Raw genomic sequence first — 16,933 nt, forward strand, 5'->3', positions numbered from 1 at the left:
CGCTGTAGCTCAAGTGGTAGAGCGCTCGCCTTGAGCTGAGGGACAGCTCCCAGGCCCAGAGTTCAAGCCCCACGCCGACCAAAAAAAAAAAAAAAACCAAAGTGTGGGCTGGACTTCCCTGGTTCAGATGGCACTAGGTCATCCTAGGAGACTGCTGAAGAACCAGCGGTGGAAACATCTTTATCCATTGCCCGAGTCTGGATTCACCACTCATGCAACTATGTATTGGGCCTTCTGCAAGATCCACTTAGGGGCTACACAGGCAGGCAAGGCCTGCTGTGGAGATGCTGTTTCCCAAAACCCCAGGAGGTAAAACACACACATGTGCACACACACACATGCGCGCACGCACACACACACACACACACACACACGGCAGGTTTGGAGATAGGAACAGTCAACAATATTTTTATTATCATGAAGCACAATCTGTGCTTTGGCCCCCTAGAGATGGTTTCCCTGGTCTCTTATCTCTTTGTGATGCAGATTATTGGGCATTGGTCTGAGAAGTCTCAGCAGTGGCTTCTGCCCCACCGCCATGTCCTTTGGCTGACCTTGCTTGGAGTTCAGTGCCAGCTTCGCCCAGTATCCCCGGGAGAAACTCAGGGATGGGGAGGGCTGGGCATTGGCTGAGCTGCTGCCAGCTTATGCCAGGTTCCTCTTGGCAGCTTAGATGGTTTCCTTGAGGTGAGACGTGCCCAGCTGCTGAAGAGGCATTTCTTCTCTCTTTTCTTCTGTATCTTTCTTGGAAGGACCCTCTTTGGCTCTGTTCGAATGGGAATGGAAAATGTCAGTTATCTGCTTATTTTCATCATTTGTCTATCTTACCCATGCATCCTGTTTACTCTTAGCTGGCTCCATTTTGGGGATTTTTTTTTTTCAGAGTTGCAACAATTTTGTCAGTGGGAAAGCATTTGAGAAAAGGAGACCCTGATAAGAAAGGGGACTGGAATCTTCCATTCAATTCCCTATTCCCATGTGACTCATGCTCTTTTAAGTCAATGACAGAAAAAAAAATTTTTTTTTTAATTTACTTTGTCAGTAATGGGCCTTGAACTTCGGGCCTCCTTAGGGCCTGGGTGCTGGCCCTTTGCTTTTTCTACACAAGACTGACATTCCATCACTTGAGCCACAGCTCCACTTCCTGGGCCTATTCTTGTTAGAAAGGCAACCCGGGGGGCATTGCTTGCTCTTATTTTCTGGCTCATCCTTCAAAGCTCCCACCCAGGCCTAAGCTACTTCCCTTTAGTCTCAGCCTGGCAGACCCCACCCTCACCGTCTCTCCATGGCAGCGATAGTCTCCACCAGGGGCACATTGCGGGTCTCCATTAGGAAGCAGGTGACAGCCAGCCCCGCCAGCATTGAGGTGGCACCGAAGGCCACAGGTGGCAGGACTGGGTTGAACTCCCCCAGAGTGGTGATCAAGGGTGCTGCCAGACCCCCGATGCGGGCGTTGACAGAGGCGAAGCCCATCCCCATCTGCCTGTGGGAGGTGTGGAAGGGTCAGGAGCAGGCCCTGGGTGTCAGAGGGCGGGGCAGCTCTCTTCCCAGGGGCCCCAATCCCCAGTGCTCCCACCTGATCTCTGTGGGGTACAGCTCTCCTGTGAACAGGTAAATGCAGATGAAGGAGCTGGCCAGGCAGCCTTTGCCCAGGGCCGCCTGGGCGGTGCGCAGGGTCTGCATGTCTAGAGGAGAAGAAGGAGGGAGGTTGAGCTGTGGGGAATGGGGTGGGGGAAGGGGAAGATTGGGGGAACCTCAGGAGGAGGATGGTAGGAGAGGATGCAGAAGATAAAGCCAGGGGTCAGAAGGAGGAAGAAGCTGGGCTCTGGTGGGAGATTTCCTACCATACCCAGACCTGGGCCCTACCCTGCCCTGTACCATAGAAATGGCTATTATTATTATTATTATTGTCTGCTCATGCATGCCAGTACTGGGACTTGAATTGAGGGCTACTCTTGCTTAGGGTTTGTTTTTTTTGTTTTTTTGTTTTTTTTTTGCTCTACCACTTTTTGTTGTTGGGGGGGGGAGGGCGGGATTAAACTGAGGACTTGGGCTGTGTCCCTGAGCTTTTCTGCTCAAGGCTGGCACTCAACCACTTTGCGCCACACAGCTCTACTTCTGGTTTTCTGGTGGTTAAATGGAGATAAGAGTCTTATGGAGGGCTGGGAATGTGGCTTAGTGGTACAGTGCTTGCCTAGCATGCATGAAGCCCTGGGTTCGATTCCTCAGTACCACATAAACAGAAAAAGCCAGAAGTGGTGCTGGTGCTGTGGCTCAAATGGTAGAGCACTAGCCTTGAGCACAGAGAGGCTCAAGGACAGTGCCCAGGCCCTGAGTTCAAGCTCCAGGACTGGCAAAAAAATAAAAAAGAGTCTTATGGACTTTCCTGCCTGGACTGGCTTTGAACCATGATCCTCAGATCTCAGCCTCCTGAGTAGCTAAGATTACAGGTATGAGCCATTGGAAGTTGGCATTTGTGTGCATCTATATGCCGGTGGCTCACAGCTATAATCCTAGCTACTCAGAAGGCTGATATCTGAGGATTACGATTCAAAGCCAGTCTGTGCAGGAAAGTCCGTAAGACTCTTATCTCCAATTAAGCACCAGAAAACTAGAAGTGGTGCTGTGGCTCAAGTGGTAGAGCACTAGCCTTGTGCTGAAGAGCTGAATAACAGTGCCCAGGCCCAGAGTTCAAGCCCCACCACCGACCAGAAGAAAAAAAAAAAGCAACATCTCACCTTCTGGCACAAACATGTTGGCAATGACCATGAGCCCAGCCAGAAAGAGGAAGGAAGCCACTGTGGCTCGGCGGCCAACATAAATCATGGTGGTGGTGGCCACCAGCATGGCGGGGATGTCAATTAGGCCAAACAGAGCCTGCACCAGGTAGATGTTCAGCCCAAACTTCTGCAGGTCCATGGCCACACCGTAGTAAGCCACGGAGTTAGAAAACCTGGAAAAGGTGGCAGAATGGTCATATTTCACCCATGGCTCACTGACCCGCCCAGGGCAGGGGACACTGGATGCATGCATGACACAGGACTCCTTTGCTCAGGGAGTTCAACGCTCCTGATTGTCCACGACATCCGCTCCTGATCTCCTGCGTGCCTGACTTTGACTTTGAAATCCAGACTTCTCCTTCTACATCTTGAACACAGGCCCTGAGTTTAAGGCCCACTACTTGTACAAAGAAAAGGATTTCAAGTCTTGGAGTTGGCATTCATGGCCTGCTTCTTCTCAGCAGGCAAAGGAAGGTGAGGAAGTAGAGGAGGAAGGGCATGTCTGACCAGGCTGGAGGGAGAGCATCACGAATCTTTCTTTTCCTGAACTGAGGTCTTTTGGGCTCTCCCACTGCCCAGGGTCAGGCTACGCTGCAGAAGACTTCTCCACCTCCAGGGTGGGGTAATCCCTCATTCTGGGTGCCCCCAAACCACCAGACTGCAAAGACTGCTCAGAAGACACTTATGTGGAAAATGAACTATGCAATTGTGGACAAGGACAGGAGGGGGTAACTGGAAGAAGGTGAAGGAAGGGGGTGACATTGTCCAAAAAAATAATATGCAGGGGCTGGGAAGGTGGCTTAGTGGTAGAGCACTTGCCTTGCATGAGTGAGGCCCTGGGTTCGATTCCTCAGCACTACATAAGCAAAAAGAAAAAAGCTGGAAGTGGCGCTGTAGCTCAAGTGGTAGGCCCCGAGTTCATGCCCCACAACTGGACCCCCCCCCAAAAAAAAAGTAATGTGCAGGATGATAGTGGCTCACACCTGTAATCCTAGTTACTCAGGAGGCTGAGATCTGAGGATCACAGTTCAAAGCCAGTCCAGGCAGAAAAGTCTGTGAGAGTCTTTTTTTTTTTTTGTCAGTCGTGGGGCTTGAACTCTGGGTCTGGGCGCTGTCCCTCAGCTCTTCAGCTCAAGGCGAGTGCTCTACTACTTAAGCTATAATGTCACTTCCGGTTTTCTGGTGGTTTATTGGAGATAAGAGTCTCACTGTCTTTCTTGATCCTCAGATCTCAGCCTCCTGATTAGCTAGGATTATAGGCATGAGCCATCTGCACCCAGCTGTGAGACTTATACCTCCAATTAACTATCACAAAAGCAGAAGTGAAGCTTTGGTTCAAAGTGCTAGAGTACTAACCTTGAGCAAAACAGCTCAGGGACAATGTCCAGGCCCTGAGTTCAAGCCCCATGACAGAAGAAGAAGAAGAAGAGGAGGAGGAGAAAAAGAAAAAAAATTTCCTATTACCTGATTTATGAAATAGTAACTCCTTTGTATAACACCCTAATTATAACAATTTTTTTTTTGGGTCCGGTCGTGGGGCCTGAACTTTGGGCCTGGGCACTGTCCCTCAGCATTTCAGCTCAAGGCTAGCACTCTACCACTTGAGCCACAGCGCCACTTCCGGCTTTTTTCTTTTTGCTTATGTGGTGCTGAGGAATTGAACCCAGGGCCTCATGCATGCAAGGCAAGCGCTCTACCACTGAGCCACCTTCCCAGCCCCGATTATAACAATTTTTGAAAAATGGTTTGGTTGCCAGGTGCTGGAGGCTCACACCTGTAATCCTAGCAACTTAGGAGGCTGAGATCTGAGGATCTCGGCTCAAAAAACAGCCCAGGTAGGAAAGTCCATGAGATTCATCTCCAATTAATCACCAGAAAACCGGAATTGGTGCTGTGGCTTAAGTGATAGAGCACTCATCTTGAGCTGAAGAGCTCAGGGACAGCGCCCAGGCCCAGAGTTCAAACCCCACAACCAAAAAAAAAAAAAAAAAGAGAAAAGTCTATGAGAGTCTTATCTCAGATGAAGTAGAGCTGTGGCTCAAGTGGTAGAGCACCAGCCTTGAGCACAAAAGCCAAGGGAGAGTGTAAGGCCCTGACTTTACACTCCAGCACCAACACCTACCCAAAAGCACGACCCATCACTTACCATACCATCATGAGACAGCACGTGACCTTACGGATGGCTGGGGTTCGAAAGAGATCCAAGAGGGAGCTGGAGGTGCGCACATTTGCAAACTCGCTGTGGATGTAGGAGCTCACCACCTGGGTGCAAAATATCTGATCAGGGAGAGCAAAGGACCTGGGGACCACATTACCTCAGGAGTACCTCCATCTGAGGAAAGGAAGGCCACAATTTGTACCTTCTAGTAAGATGGCCAGCTCTAGTCTCCTGTGGACAGATGGCTCCAGCTAATCTGCTTTCAGGGCTATCTTGAGATGCCCCATGGGCTCCTAGGCCTGCTCTTATACTCGTGAGATTCTGTGGTTGTGTAGGGACCCTCATCCCATTCCTCATATAGACTGAGATAGTGTCAGACAGTGGTTAAAAATGGATCTGAAAGCCAGACACCAGTGGCTCATGCCTATAATCCTGGTTGCTCAGGAGGCTGAGAACTGAGGATCATGATTTGAAGCTAGCCTGGGCAGGAAAGTCCATAAGACTCTTATTTCCAATTAACTACCAGAAAACCGTAAGTGGCACGGCTGAGATCTGAGGATCTGGTTTGAAGCCAGCCTGGGCAGAAAAGCTTAGGAGACTCTTTTCTCCAGTTAACTACCCAAAAAAGCCAAAAGCCAAGTGGTAGAGTGCTAGCCTTGAGCAAAGCAACAACAAAACAAAAATATATTAAAGACAAAAAACAAAAACTCAGGAACACCAGCATTCAGGCCCTGAGTTCAAGTCCTAGGATCAGTACATACACACACACACACACACTTCTGAGTGAACGTGTCATTACCCCATTGTATGTTCATAGGCAAATTTCCTGATTCATTTGCATTTTAACTCCTCACTGGCAAAAATGAGACATTTGGGGCTGGGAAGGTGGCTCAGTGGTAGAGTGCTTGCCTTGCATGCATGAGGCCCTGGGTTCAATTCCTCAGCACCATATAAACAGAAAAAGCCGGGAGTGGCGCTGTGGCTCAAGTGGTGGAGTGCTAGCCTTGAGCTGAAGAGCTGAAGGACAATACCCAGACCCAGAGTTCAGGCCCCACAACTGACCAAAAAAAAAAAAAAAAATGAGGCATTTAGTGAGATTCTATTCATATGTCAAGGCATTAGTACCGTGCCTTGTGTGGAGCTAAATAAATAGTAGTGCATTACTAATCAGCTGGCTGGCTTCTTTTGCTGGGCCTGGACAGAAAATGTGAATAGGTGAGAATTAGCCCTTCTAATGGGTGCAGTGCTGGGCCCTTGGGCACAGGAGGCCTTGGGGCTGGACTGGCAGACTCAGATGCCTTGAGCCGAGTGCTACAAGCCTATTGCACCGGCCTTCAGAAGCCAGTGATTTACAGCTCTAGGCACACAGCGGGAGCTGCTCTGTGCTTTAACCACCAGCAAGCTGAGCAGCACATAGCAGCTTTCAGCAGCAGTGACTTAAGAGTACAGCAGCAGCAGGTAGCACCTGTTAGTGTTCGGTTCCCGATTCGGTCTTAAGTATTAAGATCCTAGTTTTAAAAGTTGTTAGTGTTACAGCTCTTCAGGCCTGGAGTGTCAGGACTACTGGCCCTGTTAACAGCTCTTAAGCCTTGACAATAGCAGACTATTGGCTCTAAGTGCTTGGCCCTCTAGAGCTCCTCCAGCAACCAGGACCCACAGACTCCTGCCTTTGGCTCCTTACAACCTTACAGCTCAGGAGTCTGAGCTCTCTGCTGTCCGCTCACCTTCTGTCATTTTGTATACCACAGCTCTTGTCCCCTGTCAGGTTTCCTCATTATCACCTCTACCACTGTCACTGCCACCTCCACTGGCAGAGCGCTTGCCTTGCATGCATGAGGCCCTGGGTTCGATTCCTCAGCACCACATAAGCAAAAGGAAAAAAGCTGGAAGTGGCACTATGGCTCAAGTGGTAGAGCACTAGCCTTGAGCTGAAGAGCTGAGGGACAGCGCCCAGGCCCAGAGTTCAGGCCCACAACCAAAACAAAACAACAACAACAACAAAAAAAAAAAACCGGAGCATTAAAAGGTTCTTTACAATAAAGGTTTCATGAAAATGCAGCACAGAATTAACAACCTTAATAGCATTAAACAGTACTTAGTAGCATTTAACAATGCTTGATACTGTATAATTCCTGCCCAGTGCCCAGGAAGAGGGGTCCCTCTGTTCCGTCTCATATATCCACAGTAATAAATAGTTATCTGATAATAACTGGCATTTTTTTTCTTTCTTTTTTTTGTCGGTCATGGCACTTGAACTCTGGGCCTGAGCAGTGTCCCTCAGCTCTTCAGCTCAAGGCTAGCACTCTACCACTTGAGCTACTGCGCCACTTCCGGTCTTCTGGTGGTTTATTGGAGATAAGAGTTTCATGGATTTTCCTTGCCTGGGCTGGCTTTGAACCGCGATCCTCAGATCTCAGCCTCCTGAGTAGCTAGGATTATAGGAGTGAGCCACCGGCGCCCAGCCATTAATAATTAGTATTTAGAATGACACTTTGTCATTGGTTTTCCAGTATTTTTACTTTGTGATTACTATTTAAAATTTTTCATTTTTATTCACATTTTGACAGGATGTCAATGTGGATGAGATTATTTCCTAATGACACCGATGAGTAAATGAATGAATGCAACGGCTCAGTCATTTGTCCCAGGTCACACAGCCATTCAGGGCTGATTGGGCATCTGCCTGGAGCCTTCTCTGCCCTGTGCATTCCCAGCCTCACTTGCTGGATGGCAGGTGAGTCTTGAGAAACTAACCAGATCTCAGTAGGACTGGGGGCTGCCAGGAAGACAGAAGCTCATTCCTAGCTTCCTTCCTCACCACCACTTGCCTCTGAGGTCAGCCTGTCCCCTTCTTCCCTTCTTCCATTCATCGCCGCTACCTTCTGCAAGTTCTGCACAGCCTGCTGCGACCTGCCATGTAGAAGGAGCCATCGGGATGACTCTGGAAGCCACCTGGGACAGGAAGAGGAAAAAGAAGGGCTGCGAAGGTGGCTCAGTGGTAGAGCGCTTGCCTTGCATGCATGAGGCCCTGGGTTCCATTCCTCAGCACCACATAAGCAGAAAAAGCTGGAAGTGGCACTGTGGCTCAAGTGGTAGAGCGCTAGCCTTGAGCTGAATTGCTGAGGACAGAGCCCAGGCCCAGGGTTCAGGCCCCACAACTGACAGAAAGAAAGAAAGAAAGAAAGAAAGAAAGAAAGAAAGAAAGAAAGAAAGAAAGAAAGAAAGAAAGAAAGAAAGAAAGAAAGGAAGAAAGAAAGAAAGGAAGAAAGAGAGAAAGAGGAAAAAGAAGGCCCAGGGCTGAGTGGGGCTCATTCCCCTCTCCAAATCCAATTCTGAGGATCTTAGTTCAAAGACAGCCAGAAAAATCACCAAGATTCTTATCTCTAAGCAGCAAAAGCCAGAACTGGAGCTGTGGGAGAGCTCCTGCCTTGTGCAAAAGATCCAAACGAGAGCATGAGGCCATGAGCTTAAGCTCCAGAACCAGCACACACACACACAAAGATGAAGTGCTCCACTGTTTTTGAATTAGGAAGACACCTTCCCTCCTTCCCTTTCTCCCTTGCTTCCTTGCTTCCTTTCTTTTTCTTTCTTTTTCATTTATTTATTTTTGTAGCAGATCATACAGAGACAACAGCATGCCCAGCATTGTGTCTGGCTCTGACAGTGGCTGTTGGTCTTGAATGAATCATAGACTCACTCTCAGCTGTACCTCAGTTGCCTTAAACTAAGCATCATGGGGTCATTGTGAGGCACAAAGGATTTGATGAAGGCAAAAATCACTCAGCAAGGGGCTGGGAATGTGGCTTAAGCACTGGGTTCAATTCTTCAGTACCACATACACAGAAAAAGCTGGAACTGTTGCTGTGGTTCAAGTGGTAGAGTGCTAGCCTTGAGCAAGAGAAGCTCAGGGAAGTACCCAGGCCCTGAGTTCAAGCCTCAGGACTGATATATATATATTTTTATATGATATATATATATATATATATATATATATATTACTCAACTAGAACCCCTTGCTTATGAGACAGGTTTTACCAAAGCTTCCTTGACTCCATTTACCAGTTCTGGGGACCCTGTGTGACCAGCCCCAAGTCCAGAAAGTCCCAGCCACTATACACCTCCCCTCTCCATGGGGGCCACACAAGGGACGCACCCTTCAGCATTCCACTTTGCTGAACGTACCAAGAGTAGAGGAAAAAGATCAGGAAAGGAGCAGAGACAGCAAACTGCAGCCACCGCCAAGGGCGGATCAGGTACGCCACTCCTGCCAGGATGAGCTGGCCCATGGTGAAGGAGTAGCCCAGCAAGATGCCCGCCACCGTGCGGCCCCGGGTGGGCATCCACTCCACAACTGTAGAGGAAACACAGCATGCTCACCCGGACTTGTCTATCAGGTGGTTGTTTAATCATCCCAGCCCTTTTCACCACAGTGGCCCCTTAAACTCATCCCAAGATTCATTTAGAATAAGCATCCCGACCTCACTCCATATACCCAGGGGGAGGGTCAAAGAACTCACCAGAACCAATGACATGACAGAAGCTTAAATTCATGGGAACTGAATCTTAGTGTAGAGAAATGCTACACTGGAAGTAATAAAATGAAAAGCTAGAAGTAATCAAATGAAGGCTTAACAAATTTAACTCATAAAAATGAGAAATATGAGCCAGGCACTGGTGGCTCGCGCCTGTAATCCTAGCTACTCAGAACCAAGGTTCAAAGCCAGCCTGGGCAGGAAAAGTCCCTGGGACTCTTATCTCCAATAAACCACTCAGAAAACCAGAAGTGGCGCTGTGGCTCAAGTGGTAGAGCGCTAGCCTTGAGCTGAAGAGCTGAGGGACAGCGCCCAGGCCCAGGCAGGGTGCAAGCCCCATGACCAACAAAAAGAGAGAGAGAGAGAAACATGAAGCCATAAAGTCAGGAGAGGAAGAGAGAGCCAGAGAGACAGGGACAGGGACAGAGAGCTAAAGAGACAGAGAAGAAGGAGGAGGACAAGGAGAAAGAAAAGGAGAAGGAGGAGAAAAGATAAAAGAAAAAGGAAAAATGTTGTAACTTAATAAGATACCATTGCATTGGAAGAGTTCTTACAAACCAATAGGAAAATGACCAAAAGCTAAAAGAAAAATGGGTGCCAACGGCTAATGCCTGCAATCCAGTTTACCCAGGAGGCTGAGATCTGAGGATCACAGTTTGAAGCCAGCCCAGTCAGGGAAGTCCATGAGACTCTTATCTTCAATTAACCACAAAAAGCCAGAAATGGAGCTGTGTCTCAAATGTTAGACCACTAGCCTTGAACACAAAAGCTCAGCAACAGCAGCGAGGCCTAGAGTTCAAACTCTAGGACAGGAGGAAAAAAAGTCAAAAGATGTGAAGGATCGGTAGAGAAGGAAATAAAATAGTTCTTAACTGTAAGAAAACATTCTCGACCTCATGCAAAGACAAAAATGCAAATCTTTAACAATAGCACAGTCTGGAACACCTTAAACATCCACCCATGGGGGACTGGTTAAGTAAGTTAGGACATACCTGTACAAGAAAGCCACAACAGCTGGTGCTGGTGGCTCACACATGCAATCCTAGCTACTCAGGAGGCTGAGATCTGAGGATCGCGGTTCAAAGCCAGCCCAGGCAGAAAGTCTCATCTCCAGTAAACCACCAGAAAACTGAGAGCGCTAGCCTTGATCTAAAGAGCTGAGGGACAGTGCCCGGGCCCAGAGTTCAAACCCCAGACCAACCAAAGAAAAAGAAGAAAGAAAGAAAGAAAGAAAGAAAGAAAGAGAAAGGAAGGAAGGAAGGAAGGAAGGCAGGCAGGCAGGCAGGAAGGCAAGGAAGGAAGGAAGGAAGGCAGGCAGGAAGGCAAGCAAGCAAGCAAGCAAGCCACAACAAATTAGCAGGGACATTTCTTTCTAGTGGCAACGAGCATCCATGTGCCATCTGCCAACAAGTCCTGTTATTTCTGCCTTCACAATTTCGCCCCATCTGTGTCTGCTCTGCTGCCACCTCCTGGTCTGGTTTCGCCTCTGTTCTTCCTGAGACAGCAATGGCCTCTTACCTGGCCTTGCTGCTTCTGGTTTGGTATCATCTAACAGTGACCAAGGCGATCGGTCAGGTTTCAGATCCTAAATCAGGTCTTTTCTCAGCTCAGAATCCTCTAGCATCTCCTGTCTCATTCAGAGTTAAAAAACCACACTCTTTAAAGTGGCCCACGTGGGCTGGGAAGGTGGCTCAGTGGTAGAGCGCTTGCTTTGCATGCCTGAGGCCCTGGGTTCGATTCCTCAGCACCACATAAGAAAAAAGAAAAAAAGCCGAAAGTGGCACTGTGGCTCAAGTGGTAGAGCGTTAGCCTAGAGCTGAAGAGCTGAGGGACAGTGCCCAGGCCCAGAGTTCAGGCCTCACAACTGGATCAAAAATAAATAAATAAATAAAGTGGCCCATGCCTGTAATCTTAGCTGCTCAGGAAGCTGAGATATGAGAATCTTAGTTGGAAGCCAGCTTGGGCAGGGAAGTCCACAGGACTCTTATCTCCAATTAACCTGTAAAAAGTCAGTGGTAGAGGTATGGCTCAAGTGGTAGAGTGCTAGTCTTGAGCTAAAAAGAGTACATGGCCCTGAATTCAAGCCCTAGGACTGGTACACACAAAAAAGTGGCCAAGTATCTCCCATCGTCCTCCTGGTCCCTAGGATTTCCCCTCCCCACTCCTCCCCCTCCTCTGACCTCATCTGTCATAAATACACCCAACTCTGCTTCAGCCACAGGGACCTCTTTGCTCTTGAGCCTGGGCACAAGCTGCTCCTGTAGGAGGGACTTGCCTTTCCCTCTGCCTGGAATTCCTTCCCTCATGCCTCGGCAGGGCTCAGTCACTCTGATAACTGCAATTTAAACTGCAGACTTTGGGGCTGGGAAGGTGGCTCAGTGGTAGAGCGCTTGCCTTGCATGCATGAGGTCCTGGGTTCTATTCCAGCACCACATAAGCAGGAAAAAAAAAGCTGGAAGTGGCGCTGTGGCTCAAGTGGTGGAGCTCTAGCCTTGAGCTGAAGAGCTGAGGGACAGTGCCCAGACCCAGCGTTCAGGCCCACAACCGGACCCAGAAAAATAAAAAATAAATAAATAAACTGCAGACTTGGGTGGGGAATGTGGCTTAGTGGTAGAGCGCTTGCCTAGCATGCACGAAGACCTGAGTCTGATTCCTTAGTACCACATAAACAGAAAAAGCCAGAAGTGGTGCTGTGGCTTAAGTGGTAGAGTACTAGCCTTGAGCAAAAGCTCAGGGACAGTGCTCAGGCCCTGAGTTCAAACCCCAGGACTGGAAAAAAAGTCTGTAGAGTAGCTGGGCATTGGTAGCTTACACCTGTAATCCTAGCTACTCAGGAGACTGAGATCTGAGGATTAAGGTTTAAAGCTAGACCAAGGAAGAAAGGTCCATGAGACATTTATATCCAAAAAAGCCAGAAGTGGAGCTGTGGCTCAAGTGGTAAAGTTCTAGCCTTGAGCAAAAAACTCAGGGATAGTGTCCAGGCCCTTGAGTTCAAGCTCTAGTATCAGCACAACAAACAACAAATACAAATAGTTATGGACGGCTCCCTTGTACCAAGCCATTGCCATTTTTACCCATTTGGTAGGGGCTCAGGTTCCCACTGTGGCACTGATCACCTTCTGTGTGTGTGTGTGTGTGTGTGTGTGTGTGTGTGTCCGTGCGCGTGTGTGCTGGTACTGTGACTTGAACTCAGAGCCTTTTACTCTCGTTGGGCTTTTTTGCTCAAGGCTAGTGTTCTACCGTTTGAGCCACAGCTCTACTTCCAGGTTTTTGGTGGTTAAATAGAGGTAAGAGTCTCATATACTTTACTACCTGGGCTGACTTCAAAGATGAACCTCACATCTCAGCTTCCTGAGCAGCTAGGATTACAGGCATGAGCCACTGGTGCCTAGCTGTTTTTCCGTTTTGGATAACTGAGGGTGGTGGCTGTTTCTCAGTGCTGGTCCCAGGAGCAAGCTAAGTAGCTTAGGTAAAGCACAGGTATGGGTAGGTCTGTGTCCAGGGTGGATTTTCTGCTACCCCACAATGCTTTCTGCCAGGACGTCCTGGGACCTGCTAGCTAGAAAGAGGGCTGAGCCTGGTGTGCTAAAGGCTTTGTCTCTACCCAAAGAAACCAGCAGCCTTGCAAGCCTAGCTGAAGCCCACCCTGCTTAGAGCCAGAGACTTCGGAGCTGCCTGCAGCCCAGGGCACTATCATAGCTCACCTCTGTGATTCCCCTACACCTGGCACCCAGCAGGCACTTAGTACATGATCAGTGTTGACTAACGCACAGATTAAATAACCCCCAGCTCCTCAGCTTACAGATTAGGAAACTAAAACCCACAAGAGGGAAAGGCCACCAGGGCCTATCACTAGCTAGCTGCTGGCAGGGCCATGATCTGAGAATAGGGGGTCTCCTGGGTCTGGAGCCCAGATAGTCAATTGAGATCCTAGATGAGAATCCCAACAACACGAAATACGATGGGCCACATGGGGCCGCCACCCCCCTGACTCCGAGCCCCGCTGGGTGGGGTGCACTCACCTAGGGAGAGGGAGTTGAGGATGATGCCGGAGAAGGTCATGCCCATCAGGAACCGGGAGACGCAGTACGCGCTGAAGGAGTCCACCAACGCCGTGGCAGCCCCCGAAACCGCCAGCTGCAGGTATGACCAGATTAAGGGGGCCTTGCGGCCCAGCCTGAGCCCAGGGAACAAGCAGAGCATTAGGGTTCTGGGAGCAAGCTGCCGCAAAGTGGCAGCCTGCCTCCAGCCATTCTCTCTCATACGGGGGCATCAAGGCCGGGAAGGGAAAGCTGGGGTGCCTGGTAATTTCCAGGTTCAAGGCACTGGTTCTGAGGCTGGTCAGAGAGGGGAGGAAATAGTGGGGAAGGAAACTGAAAAGAAGATTTACCCTGGACACTGGTGGCACACACCTGTAATCTTAGCTACTCAGGAGACTGAGCTCTGAGGATCGTGGTTCGAAGCCAGCCTGGATAGGAAAGCCCCTGAGACTCTTATCTCTCATTAACCACCAAAGAGCCAGAAGTGGAACTGTGGGCCAAATGGTGCCAGTGTTTCCTTACCACATATCCTAAGACATACTCATTCCTACCTTCCTTTCTTGGGGAGGAAGATGTGTCACAGGGGACAAGGGCCATGTCAGCCTCGCTAGGAAGGGTCTGAGTTGGGAAGCACAGGGCTTTCTACACGCTGGGGAGTGGGGTCTGGAGTCCAGCAGCCCTCTCACCTGAACAGAGGGGGAGGGAAGAGGGCAGAAGACAGAAGAGAGGAGGAAGACTAGGGAAGGCAGGGGTGGAGGTGGAGGAGCCTTTGCCAGGCTGCATGTTCCGAGGGTGGGGTGCGGCTATGGAGGGGTAGCCCATCCACACATCAGATGCAATGGAGACACTAAGAATCCAGGAGGTCATCGGAGGCCGGAGGCTGGCCTCTGTAATCCTAGATCCTGGCTATGCAGGCAGTGAGATCTGAGGATTGCAGTCTGAAGCTAGCCTGGGCAGGAAAATCCATGAGATTTCTTCTTCTTCTTCCTCCTCCTCCTCCTCCTCCTCCTCCTCCTCCTCCTCCTCCTCCTTCTTCTTCCTCTTCTTCTTCCTCTTCTTCTTTTTTTTGTCCTGAGGCCTGAACTCAGGGCCTGGGTGCTGTCCCTCAGCTCTTCAGCTCAAGGCTAGCACTCTACCAATTGAGCCACAGCGCCACTTCCAGCTTCTTCTGCTTATGTGGTGCTGAGGAATCAAACCCAGAGCCTCATGCAGGCAAGGCCAGCACTCTACCACTGAGCCACCTTCCCAGCCCTCCATGAGGTTCTTATTTCAAATGAATTACAAAAAATGCCAGAAATGGAGCTATGGCTGAAATGGTAGAGTGCTAGCTTTGAGCAAGAGAAGCTCAGAGACAGCGTCCTGGCCCTGAGTTCAAGCCCTAGAACTGCTGTGCAGGTGTACAGGCACACAGCACACACACACACACACACACGAATCCAAAGGTCTCCAAAGTGGAGACAAAGTCAGGGGCTGGACCATGTGTGGATGTACTAGGACTTGTATAATAAAAATGGGGGCAAGGCTGGGAATGTGGCTTAGTAGTAGAGTGTTTGCCTAGCATGCATGAAGCCCTGGGTTCAATTCCTCAATACCACATAAACAGAAGAAGCTGGAAGTGGCACTGTGGTTCAGGTAGTAGAGTGCTAGCCTTGAGCACAGAAAGGCTCAGGGACAGCACCCAGGTCCTGAGTTCAAGCTCCAGGACTGGCAAAAAAAAAGGTGGGGGGGCTGGGGGCTGGTAGGCCATGCCTGTAATCCTAGCTACTGAGAAAGCTGAGATTTGAAGATCACAGTTAAGGACAGCCTGGTCAGGAAAGTCTGTAAGATTCTTTTTTTTTGGGGGGGGGGGTCAGTCGTGGGGCTTGAACTCTGGGCCTGGGCACTGTTCCTCAGTTCTTCAGCTTAAGGCAAGCGCTCTACCACTTGAGCCACAGTACCACTTGTGGCTTTTTCTGCTTTTGTGGTGCTGAGGAATCAAAACCAGGGCAAGCATACAAGGCAAGCATTCTACCACTGAGCCACCTTCCCAGCCCTAGATTCTTATCTTTAATTGTCTACCAAAAAGCTAGAAGTAGAGATGTGGCTTAAGTGGTAGAGTGCCAGCTAAGTAAGGGAATGAGTAAGTCCTGGCCCTTAATTCAAGCTATAATACTGACATAAAAAAGAAAAAGAAAAAAAGAAAGAAAAGCTGGGTGCCAGCGGCTCACACCTATAATCCTAGCTACTCAGAAGGTTGAGATCTGAGGATCGTGGTTCAAAGCCAGCCTGGGCAGGAAAGTCCATGAGACTCTTATCTCCAATGAACCACCAGAAAACCAAAAGTGGAGCTATGGTTCAAGTGGTAGAGCACTTGCCTTGAGCTGAAGTCCGAGCTGAGGGACAGCGCCCAAGCCAAGAGTTCAAGCCCCACAATTGACCCAAAAAAAAGTTCAGAGACAGAGCCCAGGCCCTGAGTTCAAGTCCCATGACAGCCAAAAGAAATTTAAACACCAAATGAAGGCTGTGGCTTAGGGCTGTGGCCTAGGGCTTTCTGGCTCTTGTTTGGAGTCTGGGGCCCCCTCAATTCCCAGGGCTCACCTGTCCGCCAGACCGCCAAACACAGCGGCTCCCACTAGCACTCCAGCCATGTAGACAGACTGCGCCAGGTCGGGGAGGCTGCGGGCCTCGCACACGAGATCCCACTGCAAGCGAAGAGGGGACCCTCAGCCTTGGCCATGGGAAGCAGCCGCCATGCCTCCCAGCCCCCTCTGACCTCCATCGCGATGGTAGATGGGAAGACGCTGCGATCGTAGACCCAGCCTTCCTTGCATGGCTCCGTGGCTGCCTGGGGGACGGAGGTGGTGTTGGGGCTCAGGAGGGCCCACTGAGGCTCCATGAAGCGCTGGCATGGCTCAGGGACCCCGTGCTGGTCCAGGGGGACCAAGGCCCTCAGCCAGGCCGCTGAGTCGTTGGTGGTGGCTCCTGTGTGGTTGGTGGGGTGCCGACAGTAGTGGGGGGGCACGGCAGCTGTGAAGTTCTGTAGGAAGGTGTGGCAGGCCAGCAGGGCGCAGGGCAGCAGCAGCAGGGTGGTGTAGACCAGCTGGAAGCACCCCACGCCGCCCAGGGCATCCAGCAGGTCTGTGAAGGCCATGGCCACAGCTCCTAGCCAAGGCTCAGCCGGCACTGGCCTTATATAAAGGGGCTAGGGAGGGGGCAGAGAGGGGGCAGGGGAGAGGTGAGGCGGGGAGGGGGAGGATCAGGCCAGGGGTTAGGACCACAAATGCCCTGGGTCCAGCAGCTCAGAAGGGTCCAGTTACACCTCACAGGAGGCCGCGATTATCCCCACATCTTCGTGGCTCCCCTCCCCAGACCCCCTTCTTCAGGTCTCTCTTCACTTTAGAGGCTCACCTTGCAGCCCACCACCCAAACCGACAGGCTCAGCGG

At 50.2% G+C, this 16,933-nt stretch overlaps 1 protein-coding gene across 1 annotated transcript; it reads right to left on the reverse strand.

Annotated features, from left to right (window-relative positions):
* Positions 1–434: 434 nt before the first annotated feature.
* Slc22a20 (solute carrier family 22, member 20) lies at positions 435–16,640 on the reverse strand. Its single transcript, XM_013020998.1, has 10 exons — positions 16,263–16,640; positions 16,088–16,191; positions 13,493–13,647; positions 9,121–9,289; positions 7,767–7,890; positions 4,927–5,042; positions 2,739–2,953; positions 1,577–1,685; positions 1,277–1,483; positions 435–766 (listed from the first exon to the last, which is right to left on the reverse strand). Exons 1-10 carry the CDS (start codon positions 16,638–16,640, stop codon positions 670–672), a joined length of 1,674 nt encoding a protein of 557 aa, XP_012876452.1. The 3' UTR covers positions 435–669.
* Between the last annotated feature and the right edge of the window lie 293 nt (positions 16,641–16,933).

The sequence above is a fragment of the Dipodomys ordii genome, unplaced genomic scaffold, assembly GCF_000151885.1.
Source record: "Dipodomys ordii isolate 6190 unplaced genomic scaffold, Dord_2.0 Scaffold54, whole genome shotgun sequence".
Classification (NCBI taxonomy): domain Eukaryota; kingdom Metazoa; phylum Chordata; class Mammalia; order Rodentia; family Heteromyidae; genus Dipodomys; species Dipodomys ordii.

Excerpts from the sequence above, each read along its gene's own strand:
- Slc22a20 (XM_013020998.1), bottom strand. The coding sequence starts at position 16,640 with ATGGCCTTCACAGACCTGCTGGATGCCCTGGGCGGCGTGGGGTGCTTC. Across the intron at positions 13,648-16,087 it reads TTTGGCGGTCTGGCGGACAG|GCTGGGCCGCAAGGCCCCCT; the intron begins GTGAGCCCTGGG and ends CCCTGGGCTCAG. Across the intron at positions 5,043-7,766 it reads GGGACAGGCTGACCTCAGAG|GTGGTGAGCTCCTACATCCA; the intron begins GCAAGTGGTGGT and ends TTTTGCACCCAG.